At 37.1% G+C, this 24763-nt stretch overlaps 5 protein-coding genes and 1 long non-coding RNA gene across 7 annotated transcripts in view; 2 read left to right on the top strand and 4 right to left on the bottom strand.

The window, feature by feature from the left end:
* The first annotated feature begins 16 nt into the window (after positions 1–16).
* LOC127516303 (Fc receptor-like protein 3) lies at positions 17–10445 on the top strand. Its single transcript, XM_051900808.1, is given in 8 exon segments — positions 17–272; positions 2156–2506; positions 2582–2860; positions 2949–3003; positions 3005–3210; positions 3661–3906; positions 4619–4729; positions 10078–10445. Coding segments are annotated over 8 exon segments (1500 nt in total). The 5' UTR covers positions 17–73; the 3' UTR covers positions 10131–10445.
* LOC127516321 (uncharacterized) overlaps positions 2151–24763 on the bottom strand; it is a 251302-nt gene continuing 228689 nt past the window's right edge. The window contains exon 3 of the long non-coding RNA XR_007930973.1: positions 2151–2185. This is a non-coding gene — a long non-coding RNA (uncharacterized LOC127516321). The remainder of the gene's footprint in view (positions 2186–24763) is intronic.
* LOC127516317 (histone H2B-like) overlaps positions 11437–24763 on the bottom strand; it is a 192380-nt gene continuing 179053 nt past the window's right edge. Inside the window, exon 2 of the transcript XR_007930965.1 lies at positions 11437–12122. The gene's annotated coding sequence lies outside the window, so the exon portion shown is untranslated. The remainder of the gene's footprint in view (positions 12123–24763) is intronic.
* Positions 12122–12934, bottom strand: LOC127516316 (histone H2B-like). Its single transcript, XM_051900827.1, has one exon. It carries the CDS (start codon positions 12731–12733, stop codon positions 12359–12361), a length of 375 nt encoding a protein of 124 aa, XP_051756787.1. The 5' UTR covers positions 12734–12934; the 3' UTR covers positions 12122–12358.
* Positions 14640–16067, bottom strand: LOC127516312 (histone H2A-like). The gene has a single exon (XM_051900824.1). The coding sequence runs from the start codon at positions 15996–15998 to the stop codon at positions 15612–15614; it is 387 nt and encodes a 128-aa protein (XP_051756784.1). The 5' UTR covers positions 15999–16067; the 3' UTR covers positions 14640–15611.
* Positions 20753–24763, top strand: part of LOC127516298 (Fc receptor-like protein 5) — a 237800-nt gene continuing 233789 nt past the window's right edge. Inside the window, exons 1-2 of one of the 2 annotated variants that reach the window (XM_051900800.1) lie at positions 20942–20970; positions 24114–24149. In XM_051900800.1, coding sequence (XP_051756760.1) covers positions 20943–20970; positions 24114–24149 — 64 coding nt within the window. In that variant the 5' untranslated portion in view covers position 20942. Of the gene's footprint in view, positions 20971–24113; positions 24150–24763 lie in introns of both variants that reach the window. The other variant, XM_051900802.1, reaches the window with a different exon arrangement.

Genomic DNA, 24763 nt, shown 5'->3' with positions numbered 1-24763 from the left:
GCCAAAGCCTGAACTCACATCAGATCCTGCAGGAGCTGCACTGACAGGAAACACAGTGACTTTGACCTGTCGCATGGATCCGTCCAATGGATACTGGGACCTTTACTGGTACAAACACACACTGAACCCTGAGACAGAGAAGACACAAACAAACTCCTACAGACTGAAGATTGATTCAGTGTCTGATGGAGGCCAGTACTGGTGTAGAGCTGGAAGAGGGAAACCAGTCTATTACACAAACTACAGTGATGCACTGTGGGTCAATGTTACAGGTGAGAGAGAAAACTGTGTGTGAGGCAACATATAGATCAGAGACAATATCTTCAATCAGAGGCGGAGCCAGGATTTTTTCATAGGGGTGGCCAGGCAGGGGTCAGCAACCAGTCTGGGGTGGCACAGAAATCTTCATTATTTCAACATAAAAATGAGTCTGACTATAATTTACTGGACGGTGCCTACAACACAACTGAATACAGTTAATTTGTACTTAATTGTAATTGAGATAGTGAATTAGATCATGGAATGCTGAGTGAATATGACCGTTTAAAAAAAAAATATTCCTCACCTGCAGGCATATTAATAAAGGGGCTCACACATAGCTACATTTCAACTTGTTCATTCAGCTTGTTCTGGTTCTCAAAACCCCCAAGAGTTTGTTCTCCATTGTTGCATCTTCATGGATGAGACATCCAGATAACTACATACTGTAGTGTAGTTCAAAGATTATTCAACCTTCATTGAATTTTATGTATAATCAATGAACTCTTCAACAATTCTGAGTTTGTCTGTTTCAAAAACTAACCGAAAAAGTAAACACTAAATGTTTAACTTTCTATATTGTCAAAATAAATAATTGCTACAGTTTTATCATACATCAATTAAACTCAGTACAAAAAGAAAATGTGTTCTCTTTTGAATTCCCATTTGCAAGAATGTGAATACGGGCAGAAATCAACAGCACATAGATGCCAGAATGTAAAATTAATTATTGTATGCATTTAAATGTAATACATTTTTGTTTGTACTTTATAAATTAACTCAAAATTAGCATCTTTTAGTACAAATGCGCAGTTCTCACATTTATTTATGCATTAAAAAATTACATATCAGCATTGTGCCTTATATTGTGATCTCACATATATAGCAGAATATTTTAGTCCAGAGACATGTGACGCATAGCTATATATAACAAATACATATGTAACGGAGGCCAGCTAGTAGTTGCTGTGCAAGTAAACCTCACTCCTCTGATCTCAAGAGATGCTCGGGGTTTCAGCCTTTAGTCTCCTTGTTAGAGTGTCCGACTCCCACGCCGGAGACCCAGGTTCGAAGCCCGTGCAGAGCAGGGCGAGTAGGACCTGGGTGGAGAGGTTATACATACACGCATTCATGCATGCATAGTTTTAACGCAGCTTTAATCGCCTTTTTGGTTGTTCCATGACTTAATTGATGACAGAACTACGACATTGCATGCTTGTAGTTTCTTTTGCGTTTTATTTATAGTGAAGTAAGCCTAATACACAGTGTGCCGTATTTGCGCGTGATTGAAAAGTGCACGCCGCGAGCACAGTATACCGGCTGACACGACAGGAAAGTAGGCTAAGTTTTTTCTGAGTTTTACTGACATAGATCTGACCGCAGAAGGACAACGCTTTTTTCTCAGCATCTGACAAGAGTGTCACCGGCTTTCACACACGTCTTTCAAAATAAAAGTGCCATCATAAAAAAAGGATTTTACGTTTGGTGTTGTTGTTTCTTTGACTGCACACATTGCGACCCACTCAAAACGGTCTTGCAACCCAAAAAAAAAAAAAAAAAAGTAAGCTATAATGTTCGCCGCTCACTGTTGTTCTACTGAAGCTCATTCGGCACCTGTATCCTTTCCGCACACGTTTGATTTGCACCTGGCGCTGAGGCGAAGTTGGAGTGTGTGTCTGAAAAGTCTCCCGTTTTTTGTGGTCTTAAAGAGACGGTTCTGCGTTTAAATAAACGCAATTCTTGTCAATTAAAGAGGATACAGAAACAGCAGTTGTGAGCGGGGTGGCCAAAGGGGTGGCCAAGCTTAAGCCAAGGGTGGCCATGGCCACCCCTGGCTCCGCCCCTGTTCAGAATGTGTAAAACTTTAAATAAATGTAATAATCTGTGTTTTGTACAGTGAGTCCTAAAGCTGTGCTGACGGTACGACCTGATGAACGAGTGTTCAGAGGAGAAACAGTCACTCTCAGATGTGATATAAAGTGGGGAGGAGACACTGAGTGGACATACAGATGGGGAAGAGAGGGAACCAACAACTTGAATATAAACTCTGCCAATCGATGTACAAAACAAGAGTGCTGCACCAGTGGAGTTAATAAATGGAAACACAGAGAAGCTGTCAGTCTGTGCTCAACACAAGAGTTGAACATCAGCAGTGTTGATCACTTTCACAGTGGTAAATACACCTGTACAGGACAGATAGACACTCAGATCTCTCAGCGCAGTGATGCTGTTACACTGACTGTATCAGGTGAGTTTGTGTTTGTTGTGATCAGCTTCTCCATCAGTTTCTCTATGGCTCTGTAACTCATGATGTTTTGTTCAGCTGAAGCTCAGGCAGCAGTGCGAGTGTCTCCACAGCCGTGGCTGACTGAAGGAGAATCAGTGACTCTGATCTGTGAGGTTTCAGGCTCCTCTACAGGCTGGACGTTCAGCTGGTTCAGAGATCATGATCATCTGTCAGACAGCAGCAGAGGAGCTGGAGGATCTTACACTCTCAGTCCTGCTGCTCTACAGCACACAGGAGTTTATACGTGCAGAGCAGAGAGAGGACGACCAGCCTATTACACACGACACAGCAGCACACAGCCACTGTGGGTCACTGGTGAGTGTTTATGTTTGTGCTCATCCATATTTGTATTTCATTGCAGTCTCTGTGCTGTCAGTTTTGAATGAGAATTTCCTCTTTTCAGGTGTTTCTTCTTCAGTGTCTCTGGTCATCAATCCCAGCAGAAGTCAACACTTCTCATCTGACTCTCTCTCTGAGCTGTGAGGATCAGAGTAACTCTGCTGGATGGACAGTGAGAAGATACACAGACAAAGACACAAACACTTGTTCAACACAAACAGGATCTGCATGTGTAATCGAGTCTCTCAGCACATCTGACACTGGAGTGTACTGGTGTCAGTCTGAATCTGGAGAGAAACGTCATCCTCGAAACATCACTGTACATGGTGAGTATAATCATGCTTACAACTAGATGAAACATAATAAAAACATATATATATATATATATATATATATATATTAAAAAATCAGTTTGTTTAACTAAAAATGTATTTTTTGAGATCAGCAATTTTTTTTTTTTTTAAAATGTTTTGGAAAGATGTTTGTTGTTTGTTCATCGAGGCTGCATTTATTTGATCAAAATTACAGTAAAAAACAGTAATATTCTGAAATATTATTACAATTTCTATGGGAATATATTGTAAAATGTAATTTATTCCTGTGATCAAATCAGCATTTATTTAAAAAAAAAAAAAAAAAAAAAAAAATCAAAAATCAAATACTTAAACAAATTTAAACAAAATTTAAACTTAAATTTGAAACAGATTTAAATATGGCTGATTAAGTACAGCCTGTATCATCACTAGCATCTGTTGATGTATTTCCTGTGTCTGTAGATGGTGAAGTGATTCTGGTGAGTTCTGTTGATCCTGTGATTGAGGGAGAGACTCTGACTCTACACTGTTTACATCGATCTACAAACTCCCCGATCCTCAGCGCTGATTTCTATAAAGACGGATCACTGGTCCAGAATCAGACGACAGGAGAGATGAGGATCACTACTGTCTCAAAGTCACATGAGGGTTTCTACTACTGTAAAACAGAGAGAGGACAGTCACTCCACAGCTGGATCTCAGTCAGAGGTGAGAGTCACTGGAGTCTGTAACTGTGAGATGATTTGATTTGATTCATGAGCATCTGATGAGATTCACCACACGATTATTATATATGAGTCTCTGACTCTTATTTCTGCTGGAGAACAATCAATTATTGACATCAGTGTTTATTGTTTCACAAAACTCACATGAATGAAAGTGACTATCAAATCACACACAAAATATACTGAAATATAATGAAATCAACACCTTATAATTCAATTCAATGAAATTCAATGAAATCAAGAGTGTTTTATTTTTTTTCTTCATTTGAAAAGTAGCAAAGAATGAATCTGATTGTGCTCATATGTGGTCAGTGTCATTTTTGGTCTGAAGAGGAGAATATATATTTTTTTCTTACCCCTTAAAGTTAAACATTAAAATGAATAACTTATATTAATATACTATTCTGTCATCATTTACTCACCCTCATGACTTTCTTTCTTCTGTGGAGCATAAAAGAAGATATAAATATATCTGTGTTTTTGTCCATACAATGAAAGTGAAAAAAAAAAAAAAAAAAGATTCATACAGGTTTGAATACAGAGCTCTATGTTGGTGGAATATTATGAGATTGGAGTAGAAATATTGAAAGCTTTTGAATTCACTCACAAAACTTTGGGTTCCTCAAGAAACTTTTTGAAGCCCTTAAGAGCTCCGTAATGTTGCTCAATAATGTTCTTGTGTTTCTGTTTTTCAGTGTCACGTTCAGGTCAGATTTCTGTCTTCAACATCCTCGGTTTTCTTCTGGCAGCTTGTCCGTATCTGGTAGCGACAGTCGTGATGCTTTACAAATGTTACAGAGCGAGAGGTAAAACTTCTGTCTGATCTCTCTCTCTCTCTCTCTCTCTCTCTCTCTCTCTCTCTCTCTCTCTCTCTCTCTCGCTCTCTCTCTCTCGCAATTCAATTTCAGTTCAAATGAGCTTTATTGGCATTACTTGTACAGTGAGCAATGAACAAAATAATGATTATATAATTCATAAAAAATAATAAATAAATAAATACACAAATACATTTTTTATAAACAAGAGATAACAAGAAAATGATTCATTATATATAAACTGTACATACATTCAGACATGATAAGAATATTTCTGACTTTATTTTTGTCCGCTGGCTGACTCTCTTGGTTTGTGACAGGCTGCTACATATTTTGCTGCTGTTGTGATCAAGCTGTTTTCTCCCAAAATATGTCTTAATTTTTTTGAATTTGGTAATGCCATAAAATTTGGTGCTATTTGTTGACATTTTGTGAGCCAGGCAGATCTAATGTTGTGATAGTAATCACAATATATCAGGAAGTGTTCTTCTGTCTCCACCTCTCTCTGAGAGCACAGTGAACACAGTCTCTGCTCTCACGGCTGCCGTCTCTGTCTGTGTCGTCCTCTCTCTATTGATAGTTTTCACATGACATCACGCCCTGAGGGGAACGCCCCCCTGGCGGGCAAAACAAGGTTTTCCTCCATTGCACGCCAGTCATTTTTACCAGGTTTGTAGTAAGATCTAATGTAGTAAGACAGTGATATTAAAAGACCAAATTCAGTATACACCTTATTGATTATGCATACTTTGTTCAGGCAAACAAATTTGATCTTTTAATATGTTTTAGTACATTAAGGCACTTTACGGGTGGGTTACACTAAGGATTCTTTAGCCTGGCGTCGGTTCACCCTCCGCCTAATGCTGCTTGATCAGCCCTTTCATTCTAACGGTCTTTCTGCGTAATTAATCTGTGTTTAAAATGAAGTGGTGCAACACAACTCAATTTAAAATAAAACCCAGATCAACAAATCCTTGATTAGTGTTAAACTTATTTACTTAATTTAATCCTTATTGGTGCAAATAACCACCCTTGTGTTTTTCACGTTAGCTTTTTAAAAAATCGTCCCGCTGTTTTTAGTGATTGAAATCACTGCAGGTGCTGTATATGGATCACAAGAGCCCAAAACTTGCATCTTATTCACATATTTTTGTTTTTAAGATGGAAAATTGACAGGCTTGTGCTGCAGTTACATGGCTGCTCCACGACAGTCACGTGACTGAAAACTATGAATAGCCAGATACTGATCACACTGTATTTGTTCAGTGTCTTTCTCAGTTTGAGCTCTTTCACACAGCTCAGGTTTTCTGCTGGTTTATAATCTCTTTTCACGTGTAAATAGAGTTTTTTTTTTTAATTTAGTGGCATCTTTCCAATAGGCAGTGTAATTAGGGCCCGAGCACCGATGGTGTGAGGACCCTATTGGAATTGCTCCGTTTATTATTATTCTTCTCCAAAGTGAATCGCATTTTTTTGAGGGCCTGAACATGCTCGAACTCATGAAACTTTGCACACGCATCAGAAGTGGTGAAAATTTACGTCTGTTATGGGTTTCAGAATTGGGCGGGGCAAAATGGCTTGATAGCGCCACCTAATGAAGTGCCCCTCGCGCTACATTTCACATAGATTTTGAAATTCGGTACACACATTTAACAACCCAATACCTACAAAAAAGTCTCTTGGAACAAAATCTGAAACTGAACAGGAAGTCAGATATTTTGAATTAACTTGCCATTTTTTGCCATTTCCAGATGTTGTACTTTAACAAACTCCTCCTAGAGCTTTAATCAGATCAATGTCATATTTGGTCAGTCTAATCTAAAGGCCTTTGCGACATTAAATTGCGAAGATCTAGACTTTACACTGAAGGGCGTGTCCGTGGCGGCCTGACAAAGTTCGATGTTTCGCCATGAAACAGGAAGTTGTTGTAACTCGGGTATACAATGTCCGATCTGCCCCAAACTTCACATTAGAGTAGTTATTAGAGTAGTGACCTGAAGACATCTTCATGACAATATACAGTTACAGTCATAGCGCCACCTGCGGGCAACAGGAAATGACATGTTTTACACTGTGATTAACTCCTCATAGAGATTTAACCAGATCAACATCATATGTTGTCAGTCTAATCTTAAGACCTTAGTGATGATAAATATCAAAGATCTTGAGTTTTCGTTGGAGGGCGTGTCCGTGGCAGCCTGACAAAGTCTAATGTTTCACCATGAAAGAGGAAGCTGTTGTAACTCAGGCATACTATGTCTGATGTGCCTCAAACTTCACATGTGTGATAAGAGTCCTGGCCTAAAGACATCTATATGACAATATTCAGTTAGTCATAGCGCCACCTGCTGGCAACAGGAAATGACATGATTCGCACTGTAATTCAATCCCAGGAACTCATTTCAATATGCCACGAAGTACCAAACATGCTAGAAACACGTTAAATCATGCAACACTTAGCTAAGTGCTAATGTATGCGATTAACGCCATGAAACAGGAAGTTGTAGTAACTCAGGCATACAATGTCCGATCTGCTCCAAACTTCACATGTTTGATAATAGTCCTGGCCTGATGACATCTACATTGCAATATTCAGTTATGGTCAAAGCGCCACCTGTTGGCAGCAGGAAGTGTGGCACTTTTAAATGATTTTACCATAATTCTCCTGTATTTACTCGCTTACATGCATGTCACCCACTTTTCACTGTTTTCCTAAGGCCAATGGGTGGCGGTGAGTCCAGGTGCGAGGGCCCTTTTATCGCTGCTTGCAGCTTTAATATTGTTTTTGTAATTGTATAATTTGATTGGGTCAGATTGTGCTGTGCTGGTTTAGGTAGAGTTTCAGGGGCTCGTGTGCAGGTTCTGCTCCTGGTACTGCAGGGTTCAGTCTGTATGAGCTCGGTCCACTGCATTTTAGGTGCTGATAGAATTTCAGAGATCATTTTTGGATACTGATTAATAAGGGGTATTGTCCTAATTCAGCTCTGCATGATTTGTTTGGTGTCACTCTGTTTACTTTTAGGATGCTTTTTTACGAATTTGGGTATGCAGAGTTTCGATTTCCTCTTTTTCCCATTTAGAAAAAAAAAAAGGGTTTTTAGGGGTCACCATATCTTGCTGCCCATACAGAGCAATTGGTTTGATTATTTATTTATATATTTATTTATTTATTTATTTTTTAAATTATTTTTAGCCAGGTTTTAATTGGAATTTCATATTGAATTGTATTTTTAATCATGTAGAAGACCCTCATTGCTTTTGCATTCAGTTCTTTCACAGCCAGATTGAAGTTTCCTGTTGAACTTAGTTTGAGTCCCAGATAGGTGCATTCGTGGGTGTGTTGGATGACCTGGTTTCCTGCTCTAAAGGTGTATTTATTTTCCCTTCACCTGGGTCTGTTCTGATTATTTTTGATTTTGCTAGGTTAATTTTAAGAGTCCACATTTGACTGAATTTCTCTATGATGTCAATGAGCTGCTCCTCTTTTGTTTTTGACAGAATGACTAAATCATCTGCAAAGAGGAGTTAAATAGAGTGGGGGTCAATGGGCAAACTTGTCCAACTCCTCATTGTTGAGAGAAAAATTCTGTTCATTTGTTCCCTATTTTTATAACAAATGTATTGTTTTTAATCATGGTGCTGATTAAATCAAATGTTTTCCCTTCTAATCCCATTTTCCAGTAGTTTTAGGAAGAGTCCTTTGTGCCAGACTGAATTAAATGCCTTCTCAATGTCAAAAAAGCAAGCGAAGACTTTGGTTTTGTTTCGGTGTACGTGTTTGTCAGATGTTCTGTGTTTGGGCAGAAATCCAGTTCGACTTTTCTCCAGGATTTGGAGAGTTTTGAGAAAGTTCTGCGATCTTATATTAATTATCGAACAAAATATTTGATTTTTTGTCCACTTGTAGGATTGTTGCAGCCTTTGTAATTGAGAGGTCTGTCTGCATGATTCATTGGTTTGAGTTTGTAAATTCGTTTTAGATATAGTGTAATTTTACAGAGGTGTTTTAGGAATGTCTGTGATTGATCTGAGATGCACTGGGTCAATGTCTGTAATGAAATAATCTACTGTATTGTTACCCAGACAAGAATTAAAGGTATAACAGTGAAAAGACTCTCCCCGTATGTGACCGTTCACTATAGACAGGCCCAAAGAATGACAGAGGTCTAGTAGGCTTTTCCCTTTTGTTTGTGAATTTGTCATAATTATTTCTCAGGTGGTATGAGAGCAGAGGGCGGCTGGTGTTTGTAATATATTTGTCTCCCTGTGTTCAACAAAGTCTGGTTTATTTACAGTTCTGGCCTTTAAATCTCCACACATTATTTCCTTTTGTCTGGAAATGGAAGATCTCATCTTGCAGGATGTAAAAGGTTTCTTCATTGTAATAGGGAGATTCAGCCGCAGGGGTAAATATGTATCACACAAGAATATGTGACGGTCTGTGGAGAGACCATATCTTTTTGGATTTTTAACCAAATGTAAACTTTCCTGATTTTTATAGATTTGATTGTGTCTATGAATCTCTAGTTTGGTTGAAAGAACAATTTCTCTGAATCCAGTTGAGCAGCCAGTGGACAAATCTCTTACATTCCATGTTTCTTGTTATTATTATAATGTCAGAATTCTGAATTTCTGTTTTGAAGTCTGTTTGCTCTTAATACCAGAAATGGAGGACCTCAGCCTTAAATAATCCAACATGTTATTTTTAAGGAATATGAGCCCATTAATTAATCACTTTTGTTATTTCATATAAGACAAACATTATATGTTGAAATGACAGATCAAGAAGAATATGTTAAATAATATGATGTATCTAAGAATATCTTTTAAAAGAAACATATAAATAAAATAAAATAAATGGTAACACTTTACAATAAGGTTCATTAGTTAACTACATTAATTAACATGGAAATTAATGAACAATAATGAACCACTTCTACAGCATTTATTAATCTTTGTTAATGTTAATTTCAACATTTACTAATACATTATTATAATCTTGTGCATTAGTTAATGTATTGTGAACTAACATGAGCAAACAATGAACAGTTCATTAACTAACCTTACTGAATATTAGTAAATACAGTAACAAATTGCTCATGGTTCATGTTAGTTAATACATTAACTAATGTTTAACTAATGAACCTTATTGTAAAGTGTTACCAAATAAATATAATACACATACATTTTCCACTCTCTCTCTCTCTCTCTGAGTGTCTTTCCCTAATCAATTCACATATTCCCTCATGGACAGACATGCCATACTGTTTGTCTTTTTATATAGATCAATATTTTCAACAGATGATGGTCATTCATGGAAGCAATGCTTTATTTCACAGTTTCATCTGCTGAAGACCAAAGTCAGTACGCCGTAACAGAAGAAGAAAATTGAATCTGATATTAACATGTTTAAAAATACTGTTAATTCTGTCAACATGTTTGAATGTTCTGTCAGCATTTATTTTTCCTTGAACACGGTTTGAAAATATTGCGGTTTGAAATTTGTAATATATTTGTCATGTTTGTGTTGTTATTCTGTTCTTCCAATAGTGAAAGCTTGACAATGATACTGATGCCTGTTCTAGATCAGTTGTTTGAGTAATTAGTAAAGATGTTTTATTCTGTATGGTCTGTATGAACAATTAACTGCTGAAATTAATATTTTTTGAAACATTTTACACAAATATTGACCATGTGAAATAAACCACATGATTTTTATTTTTTTTTATTTTACTCTGAACTTGGACCTTGGAAGAACTATTTTTCACTTGACTGATTATTTGAAATGTCTGAATAGTCCAGGGGTTTTTAATGACCCAAACATGATTGAAGGAAAATACATGCAAAAGCATGAACAGATTTCTAAGATAAAATAACACTTATCAAATAGTATACACTAGAATGTTCTCTCATGGAACATCATGGTCAAGGCTTCTCACTTCAGTTATTTTCTTCTAAACTAATGAACACTAATGTCTCGTACAACACACGTTACTCTCAGTGGAAATCTGATCTGTGGTTTGTGATTCATAAGGGGGAAGATGTGAATGTTGACATGATCCTGTCTGTAAATCCCAGCACTACTGGAGCACAAGTTTCACATCATCATCATCATCATCATCATCATCATCCTCTACAGCTGCAAGATCAACAGTAGTGCTGAGAGGATTTTCAGGAGCGGACGGATCAGAGCTTCAGAATCAGATGAGAATCGCTGCTGTCTCATAAAGGCTTTCTAAAGAGCTGATTCTGCAGAAGAAAAACAATATTCAAAGCTAAATGTTGAAAATGTTTCACATTTCAAAACCACATTTGCTGAATACCAAATGTTGTTAGAATGAATACATTTCATCTTAATGTACATACATGTACATACAATGCAATTATTACAGTAATTACAATAATTGGGTAATAACTAGGTACCCCTGAACCTACCCCTAACTAGTTGTAGCAGTTTTACTCATGGTTGTGTTTTGTTATTCTCCATGAAGACAACACTGATGGAAGACGTCTCAGGATGTTTATTCTGAAGAAACAGGCCTGCAGAAACACAGGCAAATTAGGTAAATGTGATAACCGCATTAAAATATGAATACAACATTAAAAAGTCAATCATTGATGGTTTTGGGGGTCAACCATTGACGGTGTACAGTGACTACAGAATGAACAGTTCACCGGAAATGCCCGAGCTGGCTTAACGACAACCAGGAAGTAACTGTATAGCCTATTTAGCACATGAGTCAATCTCGTTCAGAAATCAGCAGAAAGCGGATGCAAAGCGCAGTTATAGTACCGTGCACATACGCTTGCTAATATATTCATATTTAACTTACAGAACTCCACGTTTAACATAATCCCAGATTTATGAATGTGTAGCCAAAATGTCTGACCAAACAATTAAAATGTTAATTATGCAAGAAAACCTTGTGCTTTGGTGATCTAAACCACTTATTTTATTTATTTAATGAGTTGGGTCTATATTAGGCACAGTCTTTTTTTGTATCAAGTAAATACGTTCGTTAAATTAAGACATAACACACAAGACACTCTTTTTCGCCACCTGCTGGCGTATTTATGTAATAGTCAAGTCACCTTTATTTATATAGCGCTTTTTACAATGCAGATTGTGTCAAGCAGCTTTACAGTGATAAATGGTATATAATTTTGGCTGCACAGCAGCTCTTAAAGAAAATGCTGTCAATGTAGGCAGATGCAAAGCACTGTTGAATATCAAATGTCCCCAACTAAGCAAGCCAAAGGCGACAGCGGCAAGGAACCCAAACTCCAACAGGTGACATCAGGTGGCAAACAGGTGGCAAGATGAAGAATATGGAGAATTCAAGATGGCAAGATGTAGAAATGCTAAATAGTTACCTTACATTACCTAGTATTTTCTTAAGTACACTATAAACACGTACTGTAAAACAAAGTGCAACCATATATTCTAGTTCATCTGCTAAACCAGACTGATGCTTAACAGCAGTAAACAGTGACGGACTCGTACACGGTTTTCAAATAAAAAAAAAGTTAAAGAACTGTTAAGATCAAGGCTCTTTTTAAAGACAATATGGGTGGCTCTTAAAAGAGCCTTTGGGTTCTCTGATCAGATCAGACATCGCTTTACTTTGAGCTGGTGTATTTGGTCACAGCCTTTGTGCCCTCAGACACGGCGTGTTTGGCCAGTTCACCGGGCAGAAGCAGACGCACGGCGGTCTGGATCTCTCTCGATGTGATGGTGGAGCGCTTGTTGTAGTGAGCGAGACGAGACGCTTCACCGGCGATGCGCTCGAAGATGTCGTTGACGAAAGAGTTCATGATTCCCATCGCCTTGGAGGAGATTCCGGTGTCGGGATGAACCTGCTTCAGGACTTTGTACACGTAGATAGCGTAACTCTCCTTCCTGGACCTCTTGCGCTTCTTTCCACCCTTACCGGCAGTTTTAGTGACGGCCTTCTTCGATCCCTTTTTGGGCGCAGATTTCGCTGGTTCAGGCATAGTGCTTCGGTCAGACACACACAAACAACAATAACACTTTAATGTTAGAGGCGGGGTATTATACACTGCCCTATGCTAATTTCAAAAGGGAAGAACGGCCTTCTGTGATTGTGAGTCTTTGTGGCCCCACCCATAGAACGGTTTCATTGGCCACCTTAAACGTTCCTTGACTTGTAGGCGAGCCAATCAGAAGCTTGAAATGTTAATCACACCCATCGACAAATACCATCCCCCACTGAAATATTGTGTGAATAATTTAATAAGCTTTTTATCTACGCACGCTGGAGTTTCTGTATTTTAACGTTTATTTAGAAGCAGAAACAACTTGTTTATTAATCAACGTGAATGTGATCAAGAACACACTATACTTACATTAAAAGACATGCATATATGAATGTAAGAACAAGCGTTAATACACTACATTAACGAAAAACAAAAACTGCACAATAACGCGTCTAAGAACCTATTAAATTTTAGTTTATTTAACTGTAAAGCACAATCATAGAAAAAAACATGGAATAGAATATTGAATTCCTCCGTTTTAATTGCTTTACAATTTACATAAAACAAACAATCATGAAGCTACTATGAAATTATAAAGCCTAATTAATTTCACCACCAAGAAACTTGTTCTTTCTGCAAAAACGTAGGTGGCTCTTAAAAGAGCCGTTGGTTTTTCTCTCTTCTTCACGAATGATTTAACCTCCGAATCCGTACAGGGTGCGTCCCTGTCGTTTCAGAGCGTACACAACATCCATGGCGGTGACGGTCTTTCTTTTGGCGTGTTCAGTGTAAGTAACAGCATCACGAATGACGTTCTCCAGAAACACCTTCAACACACCGCGAGTCTCTTCATAGATCAGGCCAGAAATACGCTTGACTCCGCCACGGCGAGCAAGACGACGAATAGCGGGTTTAGTGATTCCCTGGATATTATCGCGAAGAACCTTTCGGTGACGCTTAGCGCCTCCTTTTCCGAGTCCTTTACCACCTTTTCCTCTTCCAGACATGACTGCAAATAACGTTCTTCAATCCACAACAAAAAAGTAAAGAAATCTGCAGAAGAGGGGTTTATAGTCAGCTAGCGGACCTAGTTGAAACCACATTTATGGGCGGTTCCAGTTTACGTTACCCGTTACATCTTTCCAAGTCGAGGTCAGTCTTCCGATGCTTGATAGAGGAAATATATAGGGTTTAATTAAGTGATATATATACACACACACACACATACATTTAACTAAATAGAAAGACACTTAAACCATTATTCACTTCCATTAATTTGCTTTTAGATTTGATTAATAGGAAAAAAATAAATAAACAAAGAGACTATTTTATTCAGAAGACCTTCAAAAAAAAAAAAAAAAACATTGAGGAGGCTCTTAAAAGATCCTTTGGGGTTTGTGTGACTGATGGAGCTGCTGGTGTGGCCCTGATGTAGGGATGGTGTCCAGTTGGGGTCATCTCCATAATCTTTAAGCAGGGTGACCTGCAATGACCTGAAAAGGTTTTTAGCTAAATAACATAGGACCACTGCTGTAAAAAGTAGTCAGAAATTTTTAATCCAGTATGGATACTGAGGAAAAATGTCATAACTATATAAAATGAAAATTTAAAAATCCTTAGCAAAATTGTAAGAACTAAAAAAAATAGACATTTTTAAGTAAAGGGATCAGTTTAAATTCCATTAATTGAGTGTTGTTTCATAGCACATATAATCCAAAACAATGCATTGATATTATGTTTGCTACTTTAGAAAACAGAAATCTCTAACTTACCTTTGTGAAAATGTAGAGAGCAAGCATATATAAATGGACATATCTTGGTGAAAGTGATGTTTTACGTCTCACCGCTGTCACGCTTAACAACTTAACTCCACCACATCACATAAAATAAAGATGGAAAATCATAATTTTTCAAAATTTTATTTTAATCCATAAGTATTTCATTGCTGCCATATACAGTCTACTCTTGTACACTGCATGAGGAGCAGTGGCCATTTTGTGCTTAAAATAAATTCACATCTGTAATTGTTTCGGGTTTGGCAGGGTTGAGTTTTTCACTTCTTGATAATTTTAATTAAAATATATATAAAATAGTCATGGTTTCAGTAAAAATATACTTACATATCATGACAACTCATAATTTTGTTATAAATAGAATATTTGATGTAATGTGTCCACTTAAACACTGACTAGCACCCTGTCAGAAATGACAGCAACATGAGCAGATATGTTGAACCAGAAAGAAGAGCACAATATGAGAAAGAGGCAAAATTAAAAATATAAAAGTGAAGGCAATGTCTCCCTTCAAACCAGTTACAATCTTCAACCCTGTAACATTCTCATCTATTCTTTTGGGGGGAAAATGTAAAAATCGTCATGATACATTTGTAGTTACTAAACTGTTATGAGGGACACTTATGAGCAGTAAGTAGATGTTTGTTCTATAACAAGTTTTGTGTAAAACCTTTTTAAAACCAATTCCTTTTTGTCCCTACAGGGTTGAGAATAAAGGCATTTCCATCTGATTTTATTATTATTAATAAAAAGGTCTTTAATGCCTGAGGTGGGAAAATATTTTTTGGAGGTTGTGTCTAAGGATGTTAGTCTATAATAAATTTTCTAAAGAACCTATGTATTTTATTTTAAAAAAATAAAAATAAAAAAAATCCCAGGAATGACCCATATACTTGGAACTTGCAAATCTAATGACGTTAATAAAGCCTTTATGCGTAACGAAAAAAGTACAACGACGTATTTAATTGTATTTTGGGTTGATATCAACTTAAATAGTGATTGGATTAAAGAAATCAGTCTCTCACGGAAAAATTGGGTGACTCTTAAAAGAGCCTTTGGTTTGAAGAGAACCTCTTGTCAGTTTACTTGGTCTTCGCGGTCTTCTCGGTTTTCTTGGGCAGCAGCACGGCCTGAATGTTGGGCAGCACACCACCCTGAGCGATGGTCACGCCACCCAGAAGCTTGTTCAACTCCTCGTCGTTGCGCACCGCCAGCTGCAGGTGACGAGGAATGATACGGGTCTTCTTGTTGTCGCGAGCGGCGTTTCCAGCCAACTCCAGGATCTCAGCAGTGAGATACTCGAGCACAGCGGCCAAATAAACCGGAGCACCGGCACCAACGCGCTGAGCATAGTTGCCTTTGCGGAGAAGCCTGTGAACACGGCCGACGGGGAACTGCAGTCCCGCCCTGGAAGAGCGACTCTTGGCTTTGGCACGAGCCTTTCCACCGGTTTTTCCTCGTCCACTCATTGTGGTTATAGTTTATTTTCGACTATCAAAAGTAACAAAAACAATGCTGTTAACCGTTGTGAGATGACTTTTAAAAGAAAGCGTGCCAGTCTCCTATTGGCTGAAGTCTGAAAACATTCCCAGCCAATCAGTGATCTTCCCTCCACACTCCAAACCCAACCCCCTTTCTGCTACTGACAACCCTCATGTTACGTAGTAGGCTATTATTTAATGCCGCTAGGCCTACTTTTAATGGGTGGCTTTATTTTGTCTTGAATAATAGTATATTTTCAGCAACAGAATAGTTTTAGTTTACTGGTATGAGCAAACAAACATGTATGTAGAAATTCAGGGCAGCGAGGGACACACCGCTCCTCTCCTTAGATGCGGACACAGCCTTGACGATGAGCTCTCCGGCCCTGTTCTCTTGCGTTTAGCTGTTTTATTATTATTATTGCATTGCATTGCTAAGAACATACATAATGAATGCCAGGGGTAAATACAACTGAGAGTACAATTGCAGGCTACAAAATCAGGAAAATATCATACAAATGACACAATGAGAGTTTTAAGGGCTTTGGAGTTGCTGGATGTAAGGGAAGTGTCCTTATAATTAGTTCCTTATAATAAATAAAAAAGTTGCGTTTAGCTGCTGATTTCTTCTTGGCCGATTTGGTCGCGTCACTCGCGTGTTTTCTCTGCTCATGTTTGGAGCAAAAGTGAAGTGGTACAATATACACATCATACTCATACACAAGTTTTCTCCATGTGTTGAATTAGCACTTTGACAGTGGCTTTAATAAAAGGAAGATCGCTGAGGGACTTGTGGAGTGTTTAATTTAGAAGTTGTTTTGGGCAGCTTGAAGCACATGCCACATCTGTCTGTGTATCTTCCTAAGATGCAAACGTTTTATAACTCAGTTCAGAACGACACACTGTTTCCACCAAGGCCATAAGATTTTGCTTCTTTTAGCGCTGTATTATGTTGTTTTACCTTTATATACAGTGTGTATATATATATACACACACACACACACACACACACACATTATATATATATATAGCCTAGAGAGAGAGAAAGAGAGATACAACCATACAAATGAAAATGTTTCTCTCTGGTGGTTTAGCAGTAGTACCTTGTAGCGGAAGTCAAAGCATTTCGCGGGTTGTTTCTCAAAGCAGCTGCTCTTATATAGTGGGTTTAACTTTTCAAAAAAAATTAAAAATTCATAGTTACAGCAAAACACATCACGTACATTTTCACGTGTTGCAGGGGCTTCGTTTATCTCATCATTGAAGATGTATATTGTCATTTGTGCATTGTTATTTTTAGCTGCTTTACTAAGGAAATGACAGAGAGCATCTTTAGTTTAAGAGTTGAACTCAGTTGTGGTTTGACTTCTGCTCTGTTTCTGCTTAACCATAGTAGAGGAAACATTTATGCTTTTTCTGCATCTTTAGTTTCATAAACCTCAAAATGCTATCACAAGAGCAAAGATTCACAGAATGTCTGTCTAATTTTCATTGACTTCCCTTTTTTAGTAATCTTGTCTGTGTTCAGGAAGGCCTGGATGAAGCACCACTTCTCACTTCTAAACTACACTCTTTTTAGAAAGAAAATAAACATGTTTCAAATCTTGTTGTGGCCAATTATCAATGATCTATCCAATATAAATCAAATCTTACATTTCAAAATCAAAATCACATTATCGACATTGTGTGACAATATGGGATTGAGCTCTGGTTAAGGAACACACAAATTCGGCACTGGAGCTGCGTCCCAATTCACCTGCTTATACTACACCCTAAAAGTGTGTCTTCTTTTTGTGAAGAAAAAGTACATAATTTTGAGTGTAGCAAAAGAGTACACAACTTTGGGACATACTATCTCGTCATACAATTGCGTCTTTAATGGTTGCTCTCTGTCACATCCTGACCGTAAACTGGCCTGTCAATCATATTGTCACAGTTAAAATCCTCGACATTTCATTTCATTTTGAGTGAATGTTCACACCCACAAAAAAATAAGTTATTCATGTGAGTTCATATTGAGGCTCTGATAGTTTGAATGTAGTAAAAGAGAAGTGAAATATCCTATAATGAATTTCTTTGTTTACTTTCCTTATATATTTCTATAGAAACAATCAGACTGGGCTTCAAATGTTGACAAACTGCTGCAAAGTCTTCAAGGTGTAATATGGTGATGCATACAAAATCACTTTGGTGACAGCAAAGCAGTTGAATTTTGCCGGAATTTAAGTAAGCAATAAAGTACTCAAGGCTAGTGCTGTATCGTGAATAAGTCACGGCTGAAGGGCGTTGTAGGCACGATGCGAAGCGGAGTGACTTATTCACGATACAGCACTAGCCTTGAGTATTGCTTTTATAAAACGGTTACCACACAATACAAATATTAAAACCAAAAGTATGTCACAATGCAACTTTCATGAAGTAAACTCTTACTATGAGCCTTCCTTCTGCCGGAAAAAATAGTCCCTGACCGTGAACAGCAACAGAGGTTACATTATTACGCCATTAGATGGCGGCTAAGACTGTCTTTAAGGGTGTTGTGTAGTGATACACAGAACAGTTGGGTAAAGCGTCATAGCCGTGTTTTATTGTGACAACTATTGACCAATCAGAATCAAGGACAGGAATGATAGATAGATAGATTTAGTTAATGATAGATTTAATAATGATAGATACAATTATTTGTTTATTCTATCAATCTTCATGTAAAACAAGCTTTAAACAAACAAGCTATTTCAAATGCATCCACTTTATTAGCAGCAAGGAACACAATCGTGCTACTCGACTTTGCAGATCGCTGGTCAACGGGAGCATGTATGTTCCAGGGTCTGTTAACACACATTAAGTAAACTTTTTTAAAAGGTCAGGACTCATTTTTCCAGGGTCCTGTCAACTTTCTTTTTTTAACACAAAAAGTCATGGCTCCCTTATGTTAGGGTTAGTAGCTTCCATTACTCCAACCATTTGTTTAGGTCCATCAAATCTAGGCCTGTTATATTGAGGGCCATACGGAGGTGCTGGGGAACAGAAATGCCTTTGACGAGTTCCCAAAATAATAATGTCACATTAAGAAAATTCAGAACTTCAATCAATCAATCAATCAATCAATCAAACTTTATTTCTATAGCACCTTCCAACAACCAAAGCTGACCAAAGTGCTGTACAACATTAAAAACAAAACAACAACAAAAAAATAATGATAATAACAAATAATAGTACAAATAGGTCAGCAGAGCACATTACAACATTAAAATAAAGAGAAGTGTCACAAGGCCACTAATTGTTAAAAGCCATTCCAAATAAGTGGGTTTTAAGTTTGGCTTTGAACAAACCGGGGGACCTCCAGCAGATGTTGCCCAGCAGATCGTAGATCGTTAGGGCTCAAAATCTCACACAAATAGGAAGGTGCAAGGCCATTGACTACATTAAAAACAAATGTCAAAATTTTAAAATGAATTCTGAACTGGACAGGAAGCCAGTGCAGGGAGCATAGGACAGGTGTGATGTGCTCGTGTTTCCGACTGTTAGTGAGCAGGTGGGCCGCAGCATTTTGCACAAGCTGCAAACGGTGAAGACCAGCTTGGTTAACTCCCACATAGAGCGCATTACAGTAGTCTATGCGGGAACTAACAAAAGCATGGATAGCTTTCTCCAGGTCACAACGGCTCAAGAAGGGTTTAACCTTTGCTAGGAGGCGGAGCTGAAAGAAGCTTGCCCTGACCACAGAACCAATTTGCTTATCAAATTTTAGACTGCTGTCTAATTTCACCCCCAAATTTTTCACAACGTGACAAGACCAGGAGCTGAGACGCTGGGCAGGTCGGATGTGCCAAAAACAATACATTCTGTTTTGTCTTCATTCAAACAAAGAAAGTTCTGAGACAGCCACAATTTGATGTCATCTAAACATCTGTTTATGGATTCAAGACTGTCAGAAGAATTGGGGACAACTGGCAAATAGATTTGTAAATCATCTGCATACAGATGGAAGGACACATTGTGATTTGAAATAATTGAACCTAAAGGCAGCATATACAGAGAGAATAGAACAGGGCCCAAAATGGATCCCTGTGGCACACCAGAGGTCATAGGAACTGAAGAGGGGGAAAGGTCATCAATCATAACAGAGAATGTCTTATCTGTTAAATATGACCTAAACCACTGCAGCACAGTTCCCTGAAGGCCAACCTGTTGGGCCAGACGTCTCAGAAGGACTGAATGGTCCACGGTGTCAAACGCTGCAGTAAGGTCCAACATTACCAGCAGCACAGGCTTTTTCGCATCAAGGGACAAGAGAATATCGTTCTGTACTTTCAGCAGAGCGGATTCAGTGCTGTGTCGTGTTCTGAAACCAGACTGGAATTTTTTAAAGATTTGAAGAACTTGGTGACATTTTTTTTTTTTTTTCAGGTGCCCACACTAGTAATAACAAGTAATAAATATATTTAAAAAAAACAACAACCTGGCAGCACTTTACAGTAAAATAAATAAATAAATAAATAAAAAATAATAATAAATAAATAAATAAATAAATGAATCTGAACATAAATTTATGGTATAAAAAATATATATTTCATTAACTGATAATGTAGATAATGATGTAGAGCGGGCCTTACATGAGTAGACCTACATTAGATGTCATGTGGTGATTTCCCTTTATCACTGTCTGTCTGTGGTGTGACTGTGGCAGTGTGAATGAACAAAATAACGTGAGAACAGTCACTGTTAGAACTTCTCTAAAATAGGATTTTCAAGATGAACAGAGCTGTAACTACTTGAACACACTACATTAGTAGCTAAATATCTTAGAATGAATCTCTCTTTTCTTTCTCCCTGCGTTTCTGAGTAGAGTTTTGTCTCCTCCTCCCTCATCACTTCTTTCAAACACAGGAAGTGTCTGTTTTCACAACAGAAAACAGTCGATAATGTGACAGTATGGGGTCCAGTGCATTGCTTCTCATCTGTGAGTATTTGATCATATTCTATAATATCTTCTGTTTAGTTTTTTAATACATTGTTTCACCCTTTTTTAATACATTGTTTCAGTTATCTGTGTGATAATGCATGTGAAGATGTTAGCCCTGTATGCACATTTTTTGCTTGTTTTTGTTGTAATACTCTTTCTTCATATTTCAAGTAGTTATTAGATGTATTTGTGTTAATATGAGTTAGTGTTGTGTGTTTCTGTATCTTTAAATGAACTCTCCATCAGAGGCTCAGAGAGCTTGAGAACAGCGATTGAACACTAGAGTTATAACTTTAATACAACTTTGTTTTCCTATTCTTTATTTCGATGAACTTTTGCCTAAAAACAAAGAAATTAACTTTCATTTCAATATCCTTTTAGAAAAGGTGACCCCGAAATAAAAAAATAAAAAATAAAAGTTTTTGGCATTTGGAACTTTATTTAATATGCATATTGCACATATTATGACAAGAAAGAGCTCACAAATGTCCTAATACTTGTACAGTGTACTGAACATCACTGCTTATTGCTCAGAATAAATCGAAGATGCAGTTAGTCTGTGTTTCTGCAGACAGCATTTCCTCCATCACTTTGATCGCACCATTGGCCGTTTACTTTTATGATATCAAAAATTTCATTCAGGACATCATATTTCCCCTCCTGACACATTCATCATTAATCTTCAGCACCTTAAAAAGCTTTGTTTGTATCACTTGATCCGACACATTCAATTTATTCTTCCATAATTTTAATTTATTCTTCCATTGATTTCTGCTCCAAGAAACTGGTACTGTCCAATAATTTGTATTTGGAGTGGCATTCTGCACTTTTCTTCTAAACACACACTTCCTCTTCTTTAATGTGATTGCTGAAATCTCACTTGGTGGTAGTATCACTTATCTTGTGCGACATTATATATTGCTACTGAAACAAATATTAAAAAGTATCAAGGTGAGTTATTTGCTCATAAAGCTCTCTCTCTCTCTCTCTCTCTCTCTCTCTCTGTCCTTCTCTCATATATTATATATATACATATATACATATATACACCAAGAAAAAGAAAAAAGTCCCAGAAAGTTCTAGAAAGTTTTAAAAGTTGTTTGTTATATGTTTGTTCCAATTTTTTTATCTGGGCTGTCCCTTTTTTTTAACTTAGAGAAATTAGGGCCTTATTATTATTATTATTATTATTATTATTATTAATAAGATAAAAAGGCCATCGATTTATGATACAGGAAATCTTTTATTTGAAAAATAGTCAAAAAGTTATAACCCTACTGAACACACAATCAGCTCTTCTAACACTTTTCATTCTCTCTGCTCTTCTTATAGAAAATGATTTGCAAAAAAGTATTTGGACACTTATTGTTAAACCAGTTTATCAAACCAAGTGGCATCAACCAACAAATGATGCTCGAGCTTTTCTCAGAACAAACTTCTCTTTTCTGAGACACTTTTCAGTTATTTTTAACCTCTTGGTCTGAACTTCATTTTTAGTGGTTGTATGAAGTCAGTTCAGACGGGTGTCAAACAGAATAACCACAGGTTTCATGTTCCACCAATGCTTGACAGTCAGACTTTTGTCTTCATGTTAAACATATTTGTTCATTCATATTTTGAAAAGCTAATAAACTATTTTGAGAAATGTCTTGATTGAACACTGTTTGTTATATTTATTTAAATGTTACTTGTTTTGATACATTGCAAATTGATACATTTTTAAATGTGGTTTAAGATCATTTTCACACCTAGTTTATTTGAGCGCTCCAAGTGCTCTCGCCTCGGTTAGAAATAATTCATACGTCAACGCAAATGTTTGAGCACCCCAAGCAATCCACACCCACAGTAAAATAATGTGTTCTGAATATGGTTTGTTTTTGTGTCATTTTAGGGGGAACTGAGATCATCTATTGTGTTGACGTATGAATTATTTCTAACCGAGGCGAGAGCACTTGGAGCGCTCCAATAAACTAGGTGTGAAAATGCTCTTAGGCCACATTTAAAATATATATAATTAAATCTACAATATTGAAACAAGTTTACTTTTGTGATTCGATTGAGTCCTTTTTTTAAGTCCATTTACATCGTGAACATCAAAAGCATTGAGGTCACTTGCAGCTGCTTCTCTTTCTGGTTCACTTTACTGAACTGGGTTTGGTTCATTTAATCTGAGCTGTTCTATAAAAACACTCTCCTCTGGTTTCACAGACAAGGTTTAAGCTAGTCCCAGACTAAAATGCATGTTTGAGCTGTTTGAACTAAAAGCAACTTGCACCAACATATCTTAAAATATGTCAATGTCATTGTTTTGTCTCAAGATGCATATGTGATTTTCTAAGGCACGTTTATAAAAGCTACTTAAACGTCCTAATTGAAATAAGGGGTAATCCTGGCTTAATCTAAGCCCTGTCTGTGAAACCAGTGTCTAAGTGTCCAAATAATTTTTGCAGCCGCTGTAAAGTCACAATAAATTTGATGGTGTCAAAGTCAAACAGGAAGTGATGTTGTGTGTCTCAAACAATTTGACCTAATTTGGTGTTGACTTCTGTAGCTTGTTTTGTTCCAGTGAAGAATCGGTGGTGTGAAACATTAATGTTAATATTTGCTTTTAACATGTATGTAAATGCATCCTTCTATATACATTTTTTATAGTGTCTTTCATGTTTGTTTGTTTTGTTTGTTTGTTTTTAAATGAGCAAACAGAAACAGGGGAAGCAAACAGGGAATTATATAAAATTGATAAATAGAAATAGAAAAGCAAAATACAAGAAGCAAAACGCATATGAAACTTCAGAAACACAAAACAAGCAAAGGACTACACTGCAGAAGCATTAGTTGATGAGAATAACATCATATGTTGAATGTTGTGAAGCTCAGTGGTTCAAACTGCTTCTCTGTTGTTGAGCATCAGTGAATCATCAGTGAATCGACTCTCGTATCAGTTCATGAGTCCTGTGACGTCATTGTGTGTGGTGATGTTAAATGCTGGAAAATAAACCATCAGTTCTCACCTGGATGAGCATCAAAATAGAAAAACACTTTCAGTTCATGTAGAATAAACTCTAGACTGTTTCAGTGTGTGATTTACATTGTGTTGAATGAATGGAAATGCTTCATATCTTTGTTTCTTCTGCTTTTAGTGCTGATGTCCTTCATCCACTCTGGACTCAATCAAGGTACTGTGCAGTACTACAGTAAAATTGATTTTTTTTTTTTTTTTAAACTAATGTGAATTGTGTTATAGTTGTTTATTTGTCTACATACATCAAGACAATTGTTCTCCCTCTTTGCTGATGTTTTATGTCCATGTTTTGCACATTTCACAGAATCATCTGACTGTAGTTCCTTATGCTGCAAAAAACATTACAGAAATCTGATATTTATTCAATCAAACAGTCTTGCAGTTGTAAAGTAGTTCAGTCAGACATTTATTTCAAAAGATCATAATCCACTGTATAAAACAGAAATGAGTTCTGCACAGTGAGAGTTTTGTTCAAGTCTCTGAGGTGCTGCAGTTGTAATGTTCACTGTAATCAATGACTGTGTCATTAAGATCTTGTGCACCAACTATGCTTAGCTTTATTCATTCAGTATGGTTTGGTTTGAAGGGCTGGGAGAGATAAAGGCTTGAGAACAGACAGCTAGAAGTTCACAATTTCTTTTCATATCTTTTAAAACATTCTGACTGTAAACAGCACCATCTACTGGTCAGAGCAGGTAGAAAAATAATACAAAGGACAGACTGGATAAATATATCAGTTTCATTTAGTTTTTACCAATACTTACATAC

This window comes from Ctenopharyngodon idella, chromosome 7 (assembly GCF_019924925.1).
Source record: "Ctenopharyngodon idella isolate HZGC_01 chromosome 7, HZGC01, whole genome shotgun sequence".
Taxonomy (NCBI): domain Eukaryota; kingdom Metazoa; phylum Chordata; class Actinopteri; order Cypriniformes; family Xenocyprididae; genus Ctenopharyngodon; species Ctenopharyngodon idella.
The sequence above is the reverse complement of the archived record's forward strand: the minus strand, read 5'-3'. Positions and strand labels throughout refer to the sequence as shown.

Excerpts from the sequence above, each read along its gene's own strand:
- LOC127516316 (XM_051900827.1), bottom strand. The coding sequence starts at position 12,733 with ATGCCTGAACCAGCGAAATCTGCGCCCAAAAAGGGATCGAAGAAGGCC.
- LOC127516312 (XM_051900824.1), bottom strand. The coding sequence starts at position 15,998 with ATGAGTGGACGAGGAAAAACCGGTGGAAAGGCTCGTGCCAAAGCCAAG.